At 43.3% G+C, this 21,715-nt stretch overlaps 2 protein-coding genes across 2 annotated transcripts in view; one reads left to right on the plus strand and one right to left on the minus strand.

Annotated features, from left to right (window-relative positions):
- The window catches only part of YDJC (YdjC chitooligosaccharide deacetylase homolog), a 36,188-nt gene that overhangs the window by 12,323 nt on the left and 2,150 nt on the right, over nt 1-21,715 (minus strand). Inside the window, exons 2-4 of the mRNA XM_067473161.1 lie at nt 15,650-15,707; nt 2,848-3,012; nt 2,182-2,308 (exon numbers count right to left, since the gene is read on the minus strand). The gene's annotated coding sequence lies outside the window, so the exon portion shown is untranslated. The remainder of the gene's footprint in view (nt 1-2,181; nt 2,309-2,847; nt 3,013-15,649; nt 15,708-21,715) is intronic.
- Nucleotides 8,019-14,405, plus strand: CCDC116 (coiled-coil domain containing 116). Its single transcript, XM_060785915.2, has 4 exons — nt 8,019-8,115; nt 9,575-10,165; nt 12,024-12,842; nt 13,406-14,405. The coding sequence occupies exons 1-4, from the start codon at nt 8,056-8,058 to the stop codon at nt 14,348-14,350; spliced, it is 2,415 nt and encodes an 804-aa protein (XP_060641898.2). The 5' UTR covers nt 8,019-8,055; the 3' UTR covers nt 14,351-14,405.

Raw genomic sequence — 21,715 nt, forward strand, 5'->3', positions numbered from 1 at the left:
TATATATACAGTAGAGTCTCGCTTATCCAACATAAACAGGCCAGCAGAACGTTGGATGAGCGAAAATGTTGGATAATAAGGAGGGATTAAGGAAAAGCCTATTAAACGTCAAATTACGTTATGATTTTACAAAGTAAGCACCAAAACATGATGTTTTACAACAAATTGACAGAAAAAGCAATTCAATACACGGTAATGTTATGTAGTAATTACTGAATTTACGAATTTCGCATCAAAACATCGCAATGTATTGAAACAGCTATGGATCCGGGTGAGAGGCAGGTTGAATAAGCGAGACTCTACTGTGTATATATATATATATATATATATATATATATATATATATATACATATATACACACACATACATACATACACATTTGTGTGTGTATATGGTATACATGTATGTGTGTGTACATGTGTGCATACATGCATGTATATACACTACATGTGTGTATATATGGTACACATGTGTATTGTGTGTGTGTGCATATATGTATATATATATATGGTATACATATTTGTGTGTGTGATATGGTATACAGATGTGTGTGTGGCTATATGTGTGTGTGTGTGGTATACATGTGTGTGCACATATATGTGTATATACTGTATATGCATGTGTATGATATACATGTGCATTGTGTGTGTGTGCATATATGATATGCATGTGTGTGTGTGATATAGTATACATATATGTGTGTGTGGATATATGTATGTGCGTGTGTGTATATATAGTCCCGTCCATTTGGCCTTTTCACACCACAAATCCACTTCAACCTCCATGGTTCCATCCTGTGATTTGCAGTGTAAGGAGGGGGACCTAGAATTCCCAGCTGGAGAGCTCTAGTGCTCCTTAAACTACAATTACCATTACTTGCAGGGTTGGCCTAGGCTTGCACTAGCTGTATCTACACTGAAGAATTATAGCAATTAGATTCCACCTCAGTGCCCATGGCTCACTGATATGCAACTCTGGGATATGTCGGTTTTGTGGGATACTGACGGCGCGGAAACAAACTACAAATCCCAGTGTCTTGTAGCAGTTCTTGCAGAGTAACATGGCTAGAATGATGCAATGGGCTTGCCAGGCAGATATGTTGGCAAGACTTTGGATTGCCCCAAAGCCATAATAGATCTGCCCAGAGGCTGGATAAAGGTAAAGGTTTTCCCCTGACATTAAGGCCAGTCGTATCCAACTCTGGGGGGTTGATGCTCATCTCCATTTCTAAGCCAAAGAACCAGCATTGTCCGTAGACACCTCCAAGGTAATGTGGCTAGCATGACTACATGGAGCACCATTACCTTCCTGCCAGAACGGTACCTATTGATCTACTCACCGTTGCATGTTTTCGAACTGCTAGGTTGGCAGAAGCTGGGGCTAACAGCAAAAGCTCACGCCATTCCCTGGATTCGAACCTGAGACCTTTTGGTCAACAAGCTCAGCAGTTCAGCGGTTTAACCCACAGTGCCACCGAGGGCCCATAGAGAGCCCAGAATTTGGGCACAAAAGGGATGCTTTGGCAAAAGAAGCCCAAGCTGGCAAAGAGGAGAAAAACGGTCCCCAAGATGGCAAAGAAGAGGGGTAAAGGCACCCAAACTGAGAAAGAGAGACTACATGGTGCCTGGCCTAGCAAAAAAAAAATTAAGGGGAAAAGAGATGCCCAATTTTGCAAAGAAGTTTGAAATGGGTGCCCGAGCTGGCAAACAGGGAGTAAAATGGCCCAAAAAAAATGGAGGGAAAAGATGCCCAATATGGCAAAAAAGAAGGATAAAGTGCTTAAGCTGGCAAAAAGGGGGAAAACAAGAGGCCCAAGATGGCTAGAAGTGGATGGGGGAGATGCCCAAGCTGGCAAATGAGCCTAAGCTTGAATAGGACAAGAGGAGATGCGCAATTTGGCAAAAGAGGGGAGAAAAAAGACACCCAACCTGGACAAAAATAGGGGGAAAGACACCCCAGGGTGCAAAGAAGGGGGGACACTGGCAAGAAAGGGGGATGGTGCCCAGGCTGGCAAAGGGGAGCCCAGGGGGGCCCGATTGAGGGGGTTTGCTGCTATGCCAATTTGTCAAGGATTGCAGCTCCTCCGATTGCCCCTAGAGATGCCATGGCATGCCCCCCCCCTTGCCCGGCATGCCCCCCCCCCCCCTGTGAGTCCAGGGAGGGCGCCTTTGCCCACTCACCCATGGCGGCGATTGGAAGGCAGCAGCTGCAGAGCCCAGCCTGGCCTCCATGGCCTGCTTCCCCAATCGGCTGGCAGTGGTGTGACTCCGGCGCCCTCCAGTGGCCAACGAGGGGAATGGCATGACTCTAATTAGGATTATACCAAAAACATTCAAGGGGGAGTCAAAATGGGAAACAAGGCCTGTTCTGTTTTCAGGCTCATTACCCCCAACCCAGGTTTGCCCTTTGTATTTTTATGCACCCAATTCAGTACTGATTGAACCCCAGGATTGGAAATATCCCCCAAATTCCACCTCTTCCCCCACAGGAGGATGGGAAAGGCACCCTTTTTTGCTTCTTGATGGTGCAGTTGGATCTCCACAATGCAGTTTGGGATCACTTTTGAGTGCCATGGCTCCATGCTATGGGATCCTGGGAGTCGTAGTTAGGGAACAGGAACGCCCCAGGATTCCATAGCCTTGAACCGTGGCATCAAACGCCATCCATGTGACACTGTGCATGAACCCAAAGTGGCACAGCAGGGCCTCTCACTCCAGAGATGGCCAAAGGCACTGCTGAAAGTAATATACAAGGATTCTTGTAAATGGAGGTTGCGCCATAAGAGGTTGCGCCACAAGTATGTGGTCACGTTGCATTCTCCATTGGTTTCAATATCCAAAACATACCCAGACAGGCCAGAAAAGCAGGTTCCCCGACTCATCTTGTGTCCCAAAGCTGCAGGAAATGGTGTTTGCCCTCCTTCGTCAGCATGTAGACATCCGCAAATCAAATCCAGAAGTTGGAGAACTTGCTTTTCCCCAGGGACTTGGACTCCAAGGAGGTCCTTCTCCCTGCAAGAACAACACAGAGAAAGGCCTGAATATGTGCATGATCCGCTTGGACACGACATTCAGTGTTTCTAGGGCTGCATCTGCACTGTAGAGTGAATCCTCAGCAGTATTGCTATGCAAGCAATGGCTCCCAACACCAGCCAATGACTTTTATGGCTCAGTGAAGTCTTGAACCCGAGTTTTCCTGTTCTGTCCAGAGAGAGAGATGCTATATATTGAATTTGTATTTCTTCTTTGAATGAGATCTCTTGGAGATGGAACCCAAGCCTAAACACAACATTTGTGTACATTCCATATATTCCCTGAAGGTCATTTTATAGAACATGAGACAAAGTGTGGGTACCAGAACCACCCAAAAGCAAAGGGGTCACTTTCAGATTTCAGAAGAAGGATGCTCAACCTGTGTTTGAATTAGTCTTCAGCTACACTGTGAAATGAATGCAGTTTGACATCACTTTAACTGCTATGGCTCGATGCTAAGGAATCATAGGAGTTGTAGTCTGACAAGGCCTTGAGCTTTCTCGGTCAAAAAGTGCTGGTGCTTCACCTCCTTTCTTTGCTCGCTCACTTGCTCCTTTTTTCCTTCTTCCCTCCCCACCTTCTATTCCTCCCTCCTTTACCCTTCCTTCCTTCCTCCATCCTTTCCTCCTTCTCTTCCTCCTTCTTTTCTTCATCCTTCCCTTCCTCCTTTCCCATTCCTTCTTTATCTCCCATCCTCCCTTACCTCCCTCTCTTTCCTTCCCTCCTTCTTCTCTTCGCTCTTCCTTCCCTTTCTTCATTCCCTCCCTCTTCCCCCCACCCTCCCTCCTCTTCCTCCATTCTCTCCTTCTTCCCTCGTTTTCTCTCCCACAATTTGCCTTCCTTTCTTCCTCCATTCCCTCCTTTCCTTCTTTTCGTTTTCCCTTCTTTCCACCTTCCCTCCCTCCTTCTTTTCATTCCTTCCCTCCCTGCTTTCCTTCATACCTTCTTCCTTTTCCATTCACTTCTATCCCTCCCTCCTTTCCCCTTCCTTACCACTTTTTTCCTTACTTGTCTCTTTCTTTCCTTCCTTCCATCCTCCCTTACCTCCCTCCTTTTCTTTCCTTCCCACTTTCTTTCCTTCTCTCTCCCTCCCTCCCTTTCCTTCATTCTCTCCTTCTTTTCTTTCCTCTCCCTCCTTTCCTTCATTCCTTATCTCGCTCCTTTCCCATTTCTTGCTTCCCTCCCTCCTTCCTGTTCCCTCCTTTCCTTCCTTCCCTCTTTCCTCCTACCCTCCCTCCCCTTCCTTCATTTTTTCCTTCTTTCCTTCCCTCCTTTCCTCTCCCCTCAATTCCCCTTCCTTACTTCTTCCATTCCCTTTCCGTCATACCTCCTTCCTTTTCCATTCCATTCTCTTCCTACCTCCTTTCCCTTTCCTTCCCACCTTCTTTCCTTAATTCCCCTTCCTTCCTCCCCTCCTCCCTTACCTTCCTTTCTTTCCTTCCCTCCTTCCTTTATTCTCTCCATCTTTTCCTCTCCTCTCCCCTCCTCTCCCCTCACTTCATTCTTTCTTTACTTCCCTCCTTTCCCCTTCCTTCTCACCTTCTTTCCTTAATTCAATTTCCTTCCTTCCTTTCTTCCATCCTCCCTTATCTCCCTCCTTCTTTCTTTCCTTTCTTTCTTTCCTTCCTTCCCTTCCTTTATCCCCCTCTTTTTCCCCTTCCCCTTCATTGCCTTTCCTTCGCTCTCCCTCAAATCCCCTTCCTTATTCAATTCCCTTTTCCTTCATACTTCCCTCCTTTTCTGCTCTCTTCCTTCCCTCCCTTCCCCTTCCTTCCTTCTTCATTCCTTTCCCCATTCCCTCCCTCCTCCTTTCCTTTCCTTCTTTCCTTCATTCATTCCCTCCCTCATTTCCCATTCCTTCCTTCCCTCCCTCCCCATTCCTTCCTTTCTTCTTTCCTTTATTCCCTCTCTTTCCCCCTTCCCCCTCCTTTCCTTCATTCTCTCCTTCTTTCCTTCCCTCCTTTCATCTCCGTCAATTCCCCTTCCTTCCTTCCTTCCTTCCTTCCCTCCCTCCCTCCCTCCCTCCCTCCCTCCCTCCCTCCCTCCCTGTTAAAAGAAGTATCACGCTTATTTAATTCTATAGTGTAGATGAGTTTTAAGGAAAAAGACGACGTCAAGAACTTCTTTAAAAACTAAGACACATTAGGGGAGGCAATACAGATTTATTGTAGCCCTCTTCCTTCAGGTTGTTTCCAACTTATGCTGATCTCTCTCTGGCAGAGAGAGAGATCAACTTACCAAAGGGATTAATATCTCTGTCTGAGCCCCTACCTAAAATTGTTATTCAATGCGCAAACCAATGGTTTGCAAGGAACATCCTATGCAAATTGCCAAGATGACACGAACAAACAGCACTGGCTACCTAACAATGGCAGGCAAAGTTCTTTGTGAGTTCTGGGCTATTTATTAGGCTTCTCCCAGGACCGGAGGAGCCAGACTGCTTGCTGAGGCTGGCAGAGCAGGGCAGCTACACGGACCCAGTGACCGACCGAAATTGCGAGGGAGAGCATCCGAGAGAGGAAGCATCGTGCGCTTGGCCTCTGGGCTTTGCACCTGTGGCAAGCGCAACCGTGAGTAGTCAAAAAGCCCTCGTCTCCACTACGGGAGAAATCCCCGTATTGGTGTCAACGGCACAGACTGGATTCCTAAGCCGCATAACAGCCAGCTCAGCACAGCAGCCCATCTGTGCAGCGGATCTTCCTCGCATCGAGTTTCTGGCACTTGCAATGATGTGGGCATCGCCACAATGTCATGAAAAGAGAGCAGTAAAGTCCCCAATCTCACTGTTTTTGCCCCCAAATTGTCCCAACTCCCTTGATTTTTTTGTCATTGTCCTGATGTCTGTTTTCTCCCTCCTTCCTTCCTTCCTATCTTCCCTAACTTCCCTCCTTTTTTTTCCTTCCTTCTGTCACTTTTCTTCTTTCCTTGTTTCTGACTCTCCCTTCTCTGTTCTTGTTTCTGTCTCCTTCCTTCTTTCCATTTTCTCTCTCTTCTGCCTTCCTTTCCTGTTTCTTCCTTCTTCTCTCCTTGTTTTTCTCTCAATCCTTTCCTTGTCCCTTTCCTTCTTTCAATTTCTCTCCTTTCCTTCTCTGTCTCTCCATCCTTCCTTCTTCCTTTCCTGTTTTTCCCTCTCTTCTTTTTCTTTTTGTGTCCTTCTTTCCTTGCTTCTCTCCTTCCTTCTTTTCCATTTCTCTCATCATCCATCCTTGTTTCTCTCTCCTCCTCTCCTTGTTTCTCTCTCTCCATCTGTCTTTCCTTCTCTCCTTTCTGTTCCTCTCTCTCTCTATCCTTCTTTCCTGGCTTTTCTGACTCCTTTTTCCTTGTTGCTCCTTCCTTCCTTCCTTTTATAATGTCTCTCTTCTTCCCTCTCCGTCCTTCTTTCCTTGTTTTTCTCCCCTTCCTTCATCTCTCCCTTTCCTTCTTTCTCATTCCCTTCTTCTCTCTCTCCTTTTGTTTCCCTCTCATTTCTTCTTTCCTTGTTACTTTTCCCTTCCTTCTCTCTCCTTCTTTCCATCCTTCCATCTCCCTTTCCTTGTTCCTCACCCCTTCCTGCCTTTTCTCGTTTCTCCCTCTCTTTCCTTCTTTCAGTTAATCTCTCCCTCTCGGTCCTTCTCTCCTTGTTTCTCTCTCTCCAGCTGGATCTACACTGCCCTTTATCCCAGGATCTGATTCCAGATTATCTGCTTATCCCAGATAATCTGGAAGTGTAGACTCATATAATCCAGTTCAAAGCAGATAATCTGGGATCAGATCCTGGGATAAAGGGCAGTGTACATCTAGCCTCCATCTTCCTTTCCTTATTGCTCTTTCTTTCCTTCTCGCTCTCTCCTTTCCATTCTTTCTTCTTCTTTTGCTTGTTTCTCTCTCCTTTCCTCTCTCCATTCTTCTTTCCTTGTTTCTCTCTCCCCTTCCTTCTTTCTCCCTCCTTCCTTCTTTCCATTGCCAGTCATGAAAAAAGAGAGCAAAAAAGTCCTCATCTCCCGCTCCCCGCCCCCAAATTGTCCCTCGATTTTTTATCCTTTTCTTGAAGTTTGTCTTCTCCTTCTTTCTTCCCTTCCTTCTTTCTTTCTTTCCTTCCTTCCATCTTTTTCCTTTCTTCCCTCTCTTCCTTTCTTCCTTCTTTCCTTGTTGTGCTCTCTCCTTTCCTTTCCATCTTTCCTTCTTTTCCTCGTTTCCCTCTCCTTCCCTCCTTGTTTCTCTCCCTCCCCCCCATTCTTCTTTTCCTGTTGCTCTAATTCCTTACTTCTTTCCATTTCTCCTGCTCTTTCTTTTCTTGTTCCACTTTCTCTTTCCTTCTCTCATTCCTTCTTTCCTTCCTTGCTGCTCTCCTTCCTTCCTTCCTTCCTTCCTTCCTTCCTTCTTTCTTTTTTCTCTCTCCGCCCATCCTTTCTTCTTTTCTTCTTCCTCCCTCCTTTCTTTCCTGCCTTCCTTTGTGATATTTACCGCATTTCTTTAATTCTAAGATGCATGTCTTAAAATGGGGTGCATCTGAGGGCCCTTCCACACAGCCATATAATACAGAATATCAAGGCAGAAAATCCCGCAAGATCTGCTTTGAACTGAGTTATCTGAGTCCACACTGGTGTATATTCCAGTTCAAAGTAGAATATGTGGATTTTATTCAGGTGTGTAGAAGGGACCTGTTAATCATGGGTGGGTGCTTTTTAATGGATATAATTAGAGGGGTATTTTGTTCTGTTGGTGGCACTGAAATGAGTGCCTGTCTCACAATCAACGGCACTTTGGAATCGAAGAAATGTGATAGATATGAGTCTCCATAGGGAGGAAGGCGGGGTGGAAATAAAGCAAGAAATAATCAATCAATTTCACTCCAAATGCTTTCAGTGTTAGGTCTTTTGGAGCACAAGATTATGTGCTGGTGGAGGACTCTGGGTGCCCCCAAGCACCCAGAAGCCTTGCAAAGCCTTCTTTGAAAATTACACCTGTTTTCTGTGTGTCCAGAGATAGGAGGACTCAAGGTGCCTGACGGCAGGAGTGTCTTGGCGCTGTCCGTTCAGCACCATGTCGAGCCGCAGATACTCTGGCTACCTGGCCGACGATGAAAGCATGTGGGGACCTCAGGTAAGGGAACACCACCCAGTTCAAGAGGGACTGAGTGGAAGCACAAATGGAAAGAGAAGCAGCTTCTGGTAGTGGCACATTCCCTTCCGCATTGCACAGGAGGTCCTTTCCAATGACAGCCTCACTAATATACAGTCAGCCCTCCACTTTCACATTTCAGTGCCCATGCTTTGGATACCTGGCAGACTTTTCTTACAAATTTTGCTGTCCCTAATCCCAAAGAATGTGGAGCACTGACCTTATTGATATTTATTTATGCCCCACCTTTCCTCAATTCAAATCACAGTGACTTACCAATCTGGAAAATACAAAGCCAGATGGAGCTGGGACCCATCGGAAAGGAACTCCGATGGAAAGTTTTGTCATCAAAAGAGTAACTTTTCACTTGCTAAAGGCTATAGGTTCAAAGTTTCGCTATCTACCTGCTTGCCTGAGAATTTGATGAGCCAATGCATGAACTATGCGGTATTGTTAGAAAAGTAACTAAACGTTAGTCACAGCACAGAATGCATCTCCCTCCTTAAGTTACCAGTGCCATCTAATTTAATTACATTTGAGTGATTACAATGTTAATTTGTGACAAGGAACATGGGGTTTGGAACAAGTTAATTCAGAATGTCTAACTTGAAAGCAGGGGTTGCCTAAATATTGCTCTGTCCACAATTTGGGACTTCAACTCCCAGGAGCCCCAGGTGGCTTTGCCAGCAGCTGGGAATTCAGGGAGCTGGACGCCAAAGCTACCATGTGGAAAACACTGAAAAGTATGACCACTCAACCCCAACCCTAAATGTAAATAAATTAAAATATTGAAATCAGAGATAGCTGGGAGAGGCACCTATGGGTACCACAAACATTTGGACAGAGAGGAGAGCTAGGGAAAGTTAATTCTTTCCTTTCTTTCTTTTTTTTTTTGGGATGACAATATTTATTTATTTATTTGTGCTATTTCTACCCCGCCTTTCTCAAACCTGAAGGTGACTCAAGGTGGCTTTACAACATAGGCAGCTATTTGATGCCCAGCATTCCCAAACCAGTGGCGATGCTGGCTAGAGCATTCTGAGTGTTTTAGTGCCTCAAAAGTAATTTCTCCCAACCCTAGGAGGAACTAGCTTATTTTTTTCTACAAGTCTAGGATGCTACTAGGGCAGGCATGGTCAAACTTCAGCCCTCCAGGTGTTTTGGACTTCAGCTCCCACAATTGTGGGAGCTGAGGTTCAAAACACTTAGAGGAAGGGCTGAAGTTTGCCCATGCTTGTACTAGAGCAAAAGGTCCTTTTATAATTTGGTCCACTCACTGTCTGAAGACGAAGCCTCCTTTAAGGTCATAGGTTCCATTGTCATACTAGCCATAGTGGCCATTTTGTCAGACCCGAGAGAGCCAGGAGGGTCCTAGTAGCAGAGATTAGAAAACAAGAAAGCTAATGGGACAGACTTTGCCAATTCCTTGATTTGCTTGCAGATGAGGAACCCCAGCCCTAAAAGAAAGGTTTCGGAGTGGAGAAATGCACTGAGGCAGCCTTCTCCCCACCCATTCTGGAATCCGGAGATGACATCCTCGAGGTCCACCACTCCGTCTTTTTGCTCCGAACACCACAGGAGACACAAGTCCCGCCCCAGCACCAGCAGCGCCGGAGAGAGCCGTATCCTGGCCGATGAATTTTCCGAATTTGTGGATTTCCTGGCCGACGAGAACGTCCTGGACAGCCTCCAGCGCATCATGGAGGACGCCGTCCGCAAGCTGAGAGAAGTGACCCTGGAGGACGGGCAGCGCCTCTTCAACGTCCAGGAAGACTCTCACTCCAGCGCCGAAAGTGAGGCATGGTCATTCTCCTACAGTTCCACACGCTCCCACTCCAGGTATCCCACCAGCAGCACGGCCACCGACAGCACCTCCAGCTCCGAGGAAGATTGGTTCGCTGCAGCTGCCGCCAAGCAGCCAAGAGCCCCCAAAGCTGAAGATAAGGTCTGCCTCTTGGATAAGTATGCCTCGCGACTTCCCAAGCTGGACAGCAAGAAGGTGGATCACGTGTCCGGCCGATTCCATGCAGAGGTATTTCCACGCCGTTATTGAAGGACAGCGGCCTTGAGTTTACCCGCCCTTCTCTATCTAATGTAACCCATGCATGGCAATAAATTTCTTTGCAAATATCCCAATCTGTAGTATCCACTATGAAAAGCTGGTGGGGAATGGGAGCGGGCCATCATCCTGACCAATCTAGGCACAGCTAGCATATGGTTTTCGCCGTTAACTCATTAGCAGGCGGGTAATCTTTTGGGACTAAGATGGCTCTTCGGATGAAACCCTCTGGTTCTCTGTGATCACCATGCAGCTGCTGTGCCATAGCTTTTGTTATATTTCTGGCTATGATTAAACCATTTAAGCCATTCTAGTGAGTTCACAAATGGCACAGCCAATGCCCCGTTCTCGCTTAGTTGCCGAGTCCAGTTCAAATGGCAAGAAGGCTTATATTTTGTGAGTTTTTCAACGTTTTCTTAGTTCAGTGCGTTCTTAGCACTCAAACCATGACCTTTGGTTTCTAGGCAAAGGGTGATTTTCTATCACCATATTTAATATCCTGCCTTTCTCCCAATATGGGACCCAAGGCAGCTCAAAATAGAAGTTAAAACCAAGTACAGTAAAAGCACAAATTAAAAATAATAAAAAAAGATGGACTGGCATTCAGTATCACAGTTATGTAAGCTAGAGCTATGGTTTCGTAATTGCTCCATATTCAAGAAGACAACCTGTTCTTAATGGAAAGGCTACACAAATGCCCTCCTAGCCCAACTTAAGAACCAGCAGCCAAACTGGAAAGAAAGACTGTTCTGGTGCTAAGGTTCAATGAGGATGACATTTCCAGCTCTTTCCCACCAACAATTGAGGTAGCGACGATTAGAAGTAGGACGTCCAGTCGCAAATACTGCGGACTCCTTTGCTGGCATGAAGGGGTCGAAATGTCCTCTTCCTTGCAATTGTCAGTTAAGAGCCCAAGGCCTACCAAGATAAAAAAAGGTCTCTGTCTGTCAGAGAGAGTGGAGAACAGAACCTGCAGTTGGGAAAGTTGTTTGCAATTGTGAGGATCTATTTGATGGCAACAATGCTGTCTCTAATGCATTGTGAAAAATATAGCCTGTTTGGATGTGAGCCCCAATACCATTCATCCCAAAGTAGACGGTTGACTTGGCTCTAAAGGTCCCAATTCTTCCAGCAAAAACGTTCTCTCCCTTATTCAGAAACAGGATTACGCAAGTACGAGAGAAGTGGTAATGGAAAAGGGCAAGGAAGCTGGAACTGGTTCAGAAGATCAAATGGAAAAGTACGGTTTCCATGTTTAAAAGTGGAAATCACCCAAGGATTCCAGTATGGGGAAGGGCGGGGTAAGATTGCCAGGGTGACAAAAGTCATGGGTTCGAATCCTGATCAAGACAGCTGTGCCTTCAAGTAGTTCAATAGGAGAGCACAACATTCACATGCCCATTGGATTCTTGGAATTTTCAGGTAGAGCTGGGAAGGACCTTTGCCCAAAACTCCAGAGAGATGCATTGCCCCCCCCCCCCCACCACCATTAAAGGTAGAGAAGAAGTGGTCAATTTGTAGATGATATTGGGATGTAAATCAGATCAGACCTTGCCACCATGGCAAAGAATGGGAAAAGGAACTTTTGAACAATGCACGGAGGGCCACACATTGCCTCCACATGGTGTAGACCATATAGAACTAGATGCACCAACAGCCCAACTTGGTATAGAGCACCTTCTTGGGTCCCTCTTTAACATATTCTGATTGTCTATCTCCCAAAAGTGGAATGGTATCAATTCTACCCTTACTCCTCCCTTTGCTACTTTTTCCGATGCAGCTATAATACCCTTTTCTCCTTTCTCTTACTTTCTCCGTTGCTCACTTGCAGACATTTTCAGAGCGATCAGGGGACGATTATTTTTACCGGCAAGAGCACCTCCACATTTGGGCCAAACTGGCCGAGTCTTTTGAGAAGTTCCAACCGCCCAAAAAGGATTATTTTTCCAAATTTAAGAAAGAGCCACAGGAGTCTGCATCAGTCGAATCCCTCCAAAAGGAAATCACCAATGTTTTGAAACGCCCAATGGGGAGTGGCATTCCAAGGTATTCCCCAGACCACCAACCTTTCCTAGCTCTGGATTTCTTGGAAGAACACAAAATCCTCTCAGCCCTTCAAGACATTATCAACCAAGCTGTCCAGAAGGTCCTGCAGGCAACAGGAACGGATGGAGTCCCTCTGGTGAACCTTTTCGATGACGAAGGCCACCCTGTGACATTCTGGGACTCTTCCATTGGAGGTACTGAAGAGGATGAGGAGGAGGAAGAGGAAAGGAGTGGCTCAGGAGGTTCTGGGAGTGGAGAAGATACATCAGATGATTTTTCGGATGGCAGCAAGTCAGGTGATGGGAAGAAGAAGAGGAAGAAAAAGGGGAAAAAGAAGAAGAAGAAGAAGGCGGAAACATCACCGGTGGAAGAGAAGGGCAAATCCAAATACGCCCCGCCACCACTTCCAAAATCCAGGCGCAAGTCCATACCGGAAGAATCTCAACGCAAGGGAAAATACGTGCCTCCTCCGCTCCCGAAAACAAAGCCAAGGCCTCCCTCGGGGACACCCCCACCGAAGCCAAAATATGTGCCTCCTCCGCTTTCCAAGCCGAAGCTGAAGAAGAAAGAATCGGTCCAGATGGAAACTGAACCAGCCAAACAGGTATGGCGTTGACTTGACCCACAAGAGAAAGCTTAAAAGCAAAACTTATTTGAAAACCACCCTCTAACAATACCTTCTAATAAGATCACAGAATCCATCTGGTTGCTTACTAGGTGGATTCTGTGATCCTTTTTGGGCACAGCCTTACACAAGTGAGGGGCCACCACCAGGAATATCCACCATTCTTATGGCCATTGTCCTAGTTTGTAGTGGCACCCATAGGATGCCCTCCAAATGTGACCTCAAAGTCCAGCCATCCCAAGGAGAACTGGCAAGTGGTCTTGTTGAGTAACCTGTTGTTGATGTGTGCTTTTAGTTTGTTTTCAAATGGGGAATCTATTATAGCAGTGGTTCTCAGCCTGTGGGTCCCCAGATGTTTTGGCCTTCAACTCCCAGAAATCCTAACAGCTTGTAAATTTGCTGGGATTTCTGGGAGTTGTAGGCCAAAACACCTGGGGACCCACAGGTTGAGAACCATTGTATTATAGGGAACCAATAATATACTACTGGGTAAATCTTCTAAAACTCATTATCCTCTGTTTGTTTTTTCCTGTTGTTTACAGGTTCTTTCAACTAAGCACATCATTACCCCCAAAGATGTCAAACGGGCCCGCCTCCAGGCCCGCCCCATTCCCAAGCAATCTGTCATCAATTTCCTGATTGAAAATGCAGCCAAGCTGGTCCTGTATAAATACAACTATGAAACACTCCTCTGCTCCAAACTGGGCCTCATCTCGGTGCCCGTGACCAAAGTGCTGCTGGAAATAATGTTTGGCTACAAGAGGATGAAGGGCAGTGGGATCCGCCTATCCTCCCAGATCGACTGGGCCAAAGTCTATGACGAGATCTACGCCCCACGCCCACCCAAACCCAAGATGCCCCGGCGCAAGCTGGGTGATGTGAAGAAAGGCCGGGCTGTGAAAGGCAAGGGCAAAGGCAAGGCTGCCGTGAAGACGCCGGGAGCCAAGAAGGCCGTCTTTTTCCAACCCGAAATGGCCGGCGGGACAGTCGTGGTGATGGGGACGCCCACCGAGCAAGAACTGAGCAGCTGGGATATCGAACTGGAAGAAAGTGCAACTGAGGAAGAATATGAAGATGAAGGAGGCCCAGAGATTTTTGAGATTGTGCCCCCACACTTTCTGGGAGAAGGCGAAACTGACTTCTCTGCTGACGAGGCTGACGAGGACTCCCTCAACCAGCCCCCATTCTCCGTTCTGAGGTCCTCCACCCCGAAAGATAGCCCAGTGAGGTCTGCGGCCTCCGAGGATGGCTCCTTCAAAATCTCCAGTGCCCCCGAGGAGTCCGAGGGCTCCTCCTTCGCTGTCTCTCCCAAGAAGTCAGGCTCCCGAAAATTCAGTGTGGCCCCAGGCAGCACCCGAGGCTCCCAGGCTCTCTTTCCCGAGGTGGAACCGGCTGGTCCATCATCCGCCGAACGTGTGCGGAGAATGTCATCCCGCAGGTCTACCCTCGGAGGGGAAGGCAGCAAGACGGTGTTCCCGAAAATCTAAATCTAAAGCCGCATAGTAGCCATAAATAAAACATAGATGTTGTATTCGTCACACACTTCTGTGTCGCATTCCTTAGTCCAAATATTCTTAAACGTTTCCACCAAAGACCCCTTTCAACCTGTGAAATCTGTATGGAACTCTACGATAAAACACTGACTGCACAAATCACAATCGGCAAGGCTGGCTTAACAGGCTGAGTTTTCTTGTATATGAAGTACGGCTAAAGCATCTTCTGCAGAGTCTGCTGTAAACACTGGGGAACAGATTTGTGTAAATGTCTTAAACAGCCACTAGGTGGCATTCAGAAAATATTTTCGGGACCCCAACATTAAGCTCAGGGAACCCTATTTGGGGTTGGAACCCACGAAAAAGCCCTGCTTCAGGGCACCCAAAGTCATATAGAATTGTGTATCTTTGATTCTAAGATGCACATTTCCCACCCACCCATATAAATATCTCTAAAAATGGGCTGAATCTTAGAATTACCGCTACTTGAGTATAAATAAAGCTTTTCTGTTAGTGGTCTACAAACTGATGGTGACTTAGAATAAAAAAAACACAGTGATAGGCTTTGGTTTGTGTCATTTGTATGTAGCTTAGAAAAGTGTACGTATACCAGGCCTTATTTCTTTGAGAAAGGAGTTCCACAGCCTTGGGAGTAACTACTGAGAAGACTCTGTCTCTTCTACTGCAAAGCTTAACATCTCATGGGTAATATTTGCAATATTTCTATACTGCCCTTCTCAACCCCAAAGGGGACTCAGGGCAGTTCACAGTGTTGGCAACAATCCAATGCCCTCAATAAAAACAGTATAAAACATTAAAATTGACCCTCCCCTAATAAAACATTAAACATTATTAAACACATCACATAAAATAACATCACATATCACACAAAGACATAGTCATTGTCCATAAACAGTCCTGGGTCATTGCACTTTCAATATTTGGCTTGACATCTGTCTGTACAAAAAAGATCTTGGGGTCTTAGAAGACTGCAAGCTGAATGTGAACCAAGTGTGTGATACTGCAGCTCAAAAAGCCAATGTGATTCTGGGCTGCATGAATATGAGTCTAGTGTCCAGATCAACACAAAGCAAGGTCCCACTCTCTTCTGCTTTGGTCAGACCTCATTTGGAATAAGACTGTGTCCAGTTCTGGGCAAAACCATTCAAGAAGGAGATGATGCCACTCCCACAATCCCCCAGGCAGCATCATGATTAGGGGATTCTGGGAGCTGTAAGCCAAAAAAAGTCATTTATTTTCATGCTGGGATTACACCTTCCAGTCTCAACTCACCCATCTTCCAGTGTCTTCGCATTAGAAACAGCAGCTGTGACAGCAATACAGTCTGAATCTGGAAAATAATAATAATAGTACTACTACTACTACTACTACTAATAATAATAATAATAATAATGTGAAAATGGAGTCTTGGGCAGCGGCAACAATTTCAGAGTAGTCCTGTTTCTTTCGATCCAATGGAAGGGTCGGTCTCATACAGATTACAAAATCCTGGGAATTGTAGTTTGGCAAGGTCTGTAGTTTAGAGGCCTCACTAAACTACAAATCCCAAGATTCCACAGCAGCTAAAGCAGTGTCAAGTGGCATTCCTTCAACTCTGTAGATACGCACCCTGTATCTTTTCATTTGGTTTGCTTTTTACCTAGCAGGCTCAACTCCAGGAAAGGGGCACTTTGCACATGCTCAGAGGTCTTCTGGAAGGGCCAAAGTGTTGGAGAAGGGGAAGGAATATCTTGCGCATTAATATGCATGGCTTTTGGGAAGATGAAAAAAGGAAAAAGGAGATAATAATGCAATGAGACTAACAGGTGTTTTGGAGCAGCCAGTCGGACACTAGAACTCCCAAAAACTGGTGAAGAGCAGAATTTCTTTGCAAGCTCTTAATGAAATGGTGCCGCCCAACCTTTGAGCAACAATGTACAAGATGCACCAGAGAGGACACTAAAAGGATCCAACAGGGGAGGTGGCACCTGAGAGTATGAAAAGTGCCTTCTCACGGAAGGAGGGAACCACTTTCTACCTGGACCTACATAATTTGGTAGCACCTTAAAGACTCTCTCCTAGTCTTTAAATAATATAACACACATATATATTATAAAATATAATATATCTATTATAATATATATATACAATATATTACATTCCATTATATATATGTGTGTGTGTATTGTAATGTAATATACTATATATATACACACACACACACACACACACACAATATTATGCATGTATTATCTATATTATATTACATTATATATATATATATATATATATATATATATATATATATATATCCCCTGCCACGTGTTGCTGTGGCTCAGTCTGTTGATCTGGAAAATAAAATAATGAGAAAGTGTTGGCTTCTAATATATGTAATTTCTTTATGTTTGTGAGTAAACAGTATTTCTTTCTGTTTCTTTGTCAGTGTTGATGTGGAGATTGTCTGGTTTGCCTACTCTGGAACATGCAACCTATCATTATGCTGCTTTAGGGGTCCCTTTCAAATCTAGGATACTATATCTGTGTGTGTATGAATCATATCTATGTATCTATATTTATGGCTGGATGGCTCTTTGTCAGGAGGGCTTTGATTACATTTTCTTACCCTGATGGAGGGAGTTGGATTGCGTGGCCTTAGGTATTTTCTGTTGGTCATGAGGGTTCAGTGTGGGAAGTTTGCCCCGATTCTGTCGTTCGTGGGGTTCAGAACGCTCTTTGATTGTAGGTGAACTGTGAATCCCAGTGACTACAACTCCCAAATGTCAAGGTCTATTTCCCCCAAACTCCATCTGTGTTCATATTTGGGTGTATTGAGTGCTTGTGCCAAGTTTGGTCCAGATCCATCATTGTTTGAGTCCACAGTGCTCTCTGGATGTAGATATATATTACATAATAATATATATCTGAATATTGTAATGTAATATAATACATATATAATATACAGTATTATATATGGAATATTATGCATATGTTACATTATATATATTACAATCTAATATAATACGCATAACATACAATAGTATATATTTTGTATTACATTTAAATCTATATCTGCATATTGTAATGTAGTATTATAAATATAATATAAAATCTATATAAATAAAGATGTAATGTTTGTTTGTGGGATTAACAGAACTCAAAAACCAATGAACGAAATCACACCAAATTTGGCAACAAAACGTCGCACAACACAAGGAGTGACCATCACTCAAAAAAACTGATTTTGTCATTTGGGAGTTGTAGTTGCTAGGATTTATAGTTAACCTACAAAGAGCATTCTGAACCCCACCAACAATGGAATTGAACCAAACTTAGCACACAATTCTCCCATGACCAACAGAAAATACTGGAAGGGTTTGGTGAGCAGTGTCCTTTGGTTTTGGAGTTGTAGTTCACCTCCATCCAGAGATCACTATGGACTCAAACAATGATGGATCTGGACCAAACTCTACACGAATAGGTTCTTGTGGGTTTTTTCGGGCTATAGGGCCATGTTCTAGAGGCATTTCTCCTGACGTTTCGCCTGCATCTATGGCAAGCATCCTCAGAAGTAGTGAGGTCTGTTGGAATTAGGACAATGGGTTTATATATCTGTGAAATGGCTGGGGTGGGGCAAAGAGCTCTTCTCTGCTGGAGCTAGGTGTGAATGTTTCAGCTGATCACCATTAGCATTTGAAGGCCTGCCTGAGCCTGGGAAAACCTTTTGTTGAGAGGTGTTAAGATGTGCCTGGTTGTTTCCTCTCTGCTGTTTTGCTGTTGTAATTTTAGAGTTTTTAAATACTGGTAGCCAGATTTTGTTCATTTTCATGGTCTCTTCCTTTCTGTTGAAATTGTCCACATGCTTGTGGATTTCAATGGCTTCTCTGTGTAGTCTGACATGGTGGTTGTTGGTGTGGTCCAGCATTTCTGTGTTCTCAAATAATATGCTGTGTCCAGGCTGGTTCATCAGGTGCTCTGCTATGGCTGACTTCTCTGGCTGAAGTAGTCTGCAGTGCCTTTCATGTTCCTTGATTCGTGTTTGGGCAATGCTGCGTTTGGTGGTCCCTATGTAGACTTGTCCACAGCTGCATGGTATACGGTAGACTCCTGCAGAGGTGAGAGGATCCCTCTTGTCCTTTGCTGAACGTAGCATTTGTTGGATTTTCTTGGTGGGTTTGTAGATTGTTTGTATGTTGTGTTTCCTCATCAGCTTCCCTATGCGGTCAGTGGTTCCCTTGATGTCATCCGCAAACCAGATTAACAATTGGGTCACACCGTCTACAGAAAACCCACACACACAGATAGATATCTACATAAAAACTCCAACCATCACCCAAGTCAAAAAAGAAGCACCATTAAAGCCTTGGCAGACCATGCAAAAAGAATCTGCGAACCCCACCTCCTCCAAGATGAACTGAACCACCTCAACTGGGCTCTCCAAGCCAATGGATACTCCACCTCAGACATCAGAAGAGCTGCAAGACCAAGAACAAGCCACGAGAGTAAAGATGAAGATCCACCCAGAGGAAAAGTGTTCCTGCTAAACATCTTTTGGGACATCAAAGTCAAGAGGAGTAGCAATAATAATAGCAAAGAAATGTAATTTTGTCATAAACAAGGTATTGAAAGATGAAGAGGGAAGATATATAATAATATATGGGGAAATAGGGGAGGAAAAATATGTATTAGTAAATGTATATGCACCAAATGTAAAACAGCAAGAATTTTATGAAAATGTGTTAGAGCAAATAGAGAATTACCATCAACAAAACGTAATATTTGGAGGAGATTGTAATTGCTGTATGGATTTAAAGAAGGATAAAACTACGATAGCATCAAAAGCTAGAAATATTGAAACAACGGAATTAAGCAGAGTAATGAATAAATGGCAATTAAAGGATGTGTGGAGATTGGTAAAAGGGAATGAAAGTAGATATACATATTATTCATCGGTACATAAGGTGTATACAAGAATTGATTATATTTTCGTCTCCAAAAATATGACAAGTAAAGTGCTAAATGCTGATATAGGTATGATTAAGATTTCGGATCATGCTTTGGTTTCAATTGAGACTGCGTTGAAATGTGATTATGACAAAATGAAAAGGTGGAGGTTAAATACAAGAATACTAAATCATAAAGAGATAGTAGATAAAGTGCAAGCAGAATGGCAAGAAATATGGGGCTTTAACGAAAAGGGGGTGACAAAAGGAGTTCTATGGGACACTATGAAAGCAGTGACCAGAGGGTTATGTATAAAAGAGGCAATTAACTTAAAAAGAAAGCAAGAAGAAAGGAAAAGGAATTTAGAAAGAGAAATAGAAGAGATTGAAAAAGCATATGTAATAAAGAGAGATACACAAATTTATGCTAGGTTAAGAGCAAAAAAAGAGGAATTGGATAAAATGGAAATAGACGAAGTACAAGAAAATTTAATTTATTTAAGGAGGGAATATTTTGAGTTTAGTGATAGGAATTCAAAGATGCTAGCCAAATCAACACAGAAAAAGAAAATGGAAGGAATGATAAATACGATAAAAGATAAAACAGGTAAATTATGTAGAGCTATGAAAGAAAAATTGAAAGTATTTGAAGAATTTTATAAAGAACTATATCAAACCAAAGCAAGCCCCATAGAGGCAATTAGGAAATATGTGGAAGAAAATTGGAAGAGTAAGCTGGAGGAGAAAGATAAAGAGTTACTGGAACAACCTATTAGGAAAAAAGAAATAGAGGAAGTTATTAATAAATTAAAAGTAGGAAAAGCTCCAGGCTTGGATGGTCTAGGGACAGAATATTATAAAAGCTTTAGAGAAGTTTTAACCCCAAAATTATTGGAATTGTATAATGGAATAATGAAGGGAGATAAAATACCCGAATCATGGAGGAGATCATTAATAATATTAATACCCAAACCTGATAAAGACTTAACAGACCCAGGGTCATATAGGCCCATATCATTAATTAATCAGGATGCAAAGATATTGTCCGCAATATTAGCCAATAGAATGAATAAATGTATGTATAAGTACATAAAAGAAGATCAGTGTGGGTTTGTAAAAGGAAGACAAATGTCAAATTTGATAGGGAGAGTACTAAATAAAATTCATTGGGCTAAAGAGGGGAAGGGAAAAGCAGGGATATTATCAATAGATATTTTTAAAGCATTCGATTGTGTGGAATGGGAGACATTAAGGGAAATATTGAATAAATTTGGAATGGGAAATAGAATAAAAGGAGTACTAAAACAATTTTACTCAAGGAACTCAGCAGTGGTAACTATAAATGATGGAGTGACAAACGAAATAAAAGTGACTAGAGGAACCAGACAAGGGTGCCCTTTGTCTCAGATACTATTTGCTATGGTGATAGAATTGTTTGCTAATAACATAAGGAACAATAAAAATTTAGAAGGGTTAGGAAAAAAGGAGAAACAGAAGGTGAGCTTATTCGCTGACGATACATTGTTATTTATAGAAAATATAGTGGAGAAAATGGATAGAATAAAAGAACATTTGGAGATATTTGGGAAAGCAACGGGTTTACAAGTCAATTGGAACAAGTCAGAAATGATGCTACTTAATTATACAAGAGAAGAAGAAAAAGATTTTATAGAACAGAGAAAAATGGGAATAAGAATTAAGAATAAATTAAAATACTTGGGAGTAATAATAACTAAGGATTTAAAAGAGATAGAGGAAGTAAATGTAGTAACTTTAAGAAAAGAAGTTCAGAAAAAGTTAATAGAGTACGAAGGTATACACTTATCCTGGTTTGGAAGAATAGCATTAGTAAAAATGAAAATACTTCCAAAAATAAATTTTATATTTAGGATGCTACCACTTCAAATCACAGAAGAAGAACTAACTAGATGGCAACAAATGATTAATAAGTACTGTAATGGAAGTAAAAGAAACAGACTAAATAAACAGTTATGGTATAGATCGCAAAAGGAGGGTGGACTAGCACTACCTAATATAAAAAAATATTATGAAGCAAGTAGATTAAGTTTGGTTATAGAAGGAATGGTTAAAAAAGAGGGAATAGATTGGCTTAGTAATGATTCAGGAAAAGTGGAAGATGAAATTTGGAATATATTTTTTAAACAGTTTACTACAAAAGAAATGAGGGAAATTAGAAACCCAATGCTGAGTAACATACTGAAAGTATGGAATAAATATAAGGGGAGGTTAATAAAGGAGGGATCAATTATAACCCTAATAGTGATGGAAAAGAAGTTCCCAATTTTTTTTAAAAAAGTAATGGATAAAAAGGTAAGGGAAATAAATTTAGATAGGATAGGGGATTGGATGAAGGGGGAAATGAAGAGGGAGACGATGTTGGAAGAGTTTAAAGAAATAA

Source organism: Anolis sagrei, chromosome X (genome assembly GCF_037176765.1).
Source record: "Anolis sagrei isolate rAnoSag1 chromosome X, rAnoSag1.mat, whole genome shotgun sequence".
NCBI lineage: Eukaryota > Metazoa > Chordata > Lepidosauria > Squamata > Dactyloidae > Anolis > Anolis sagrei.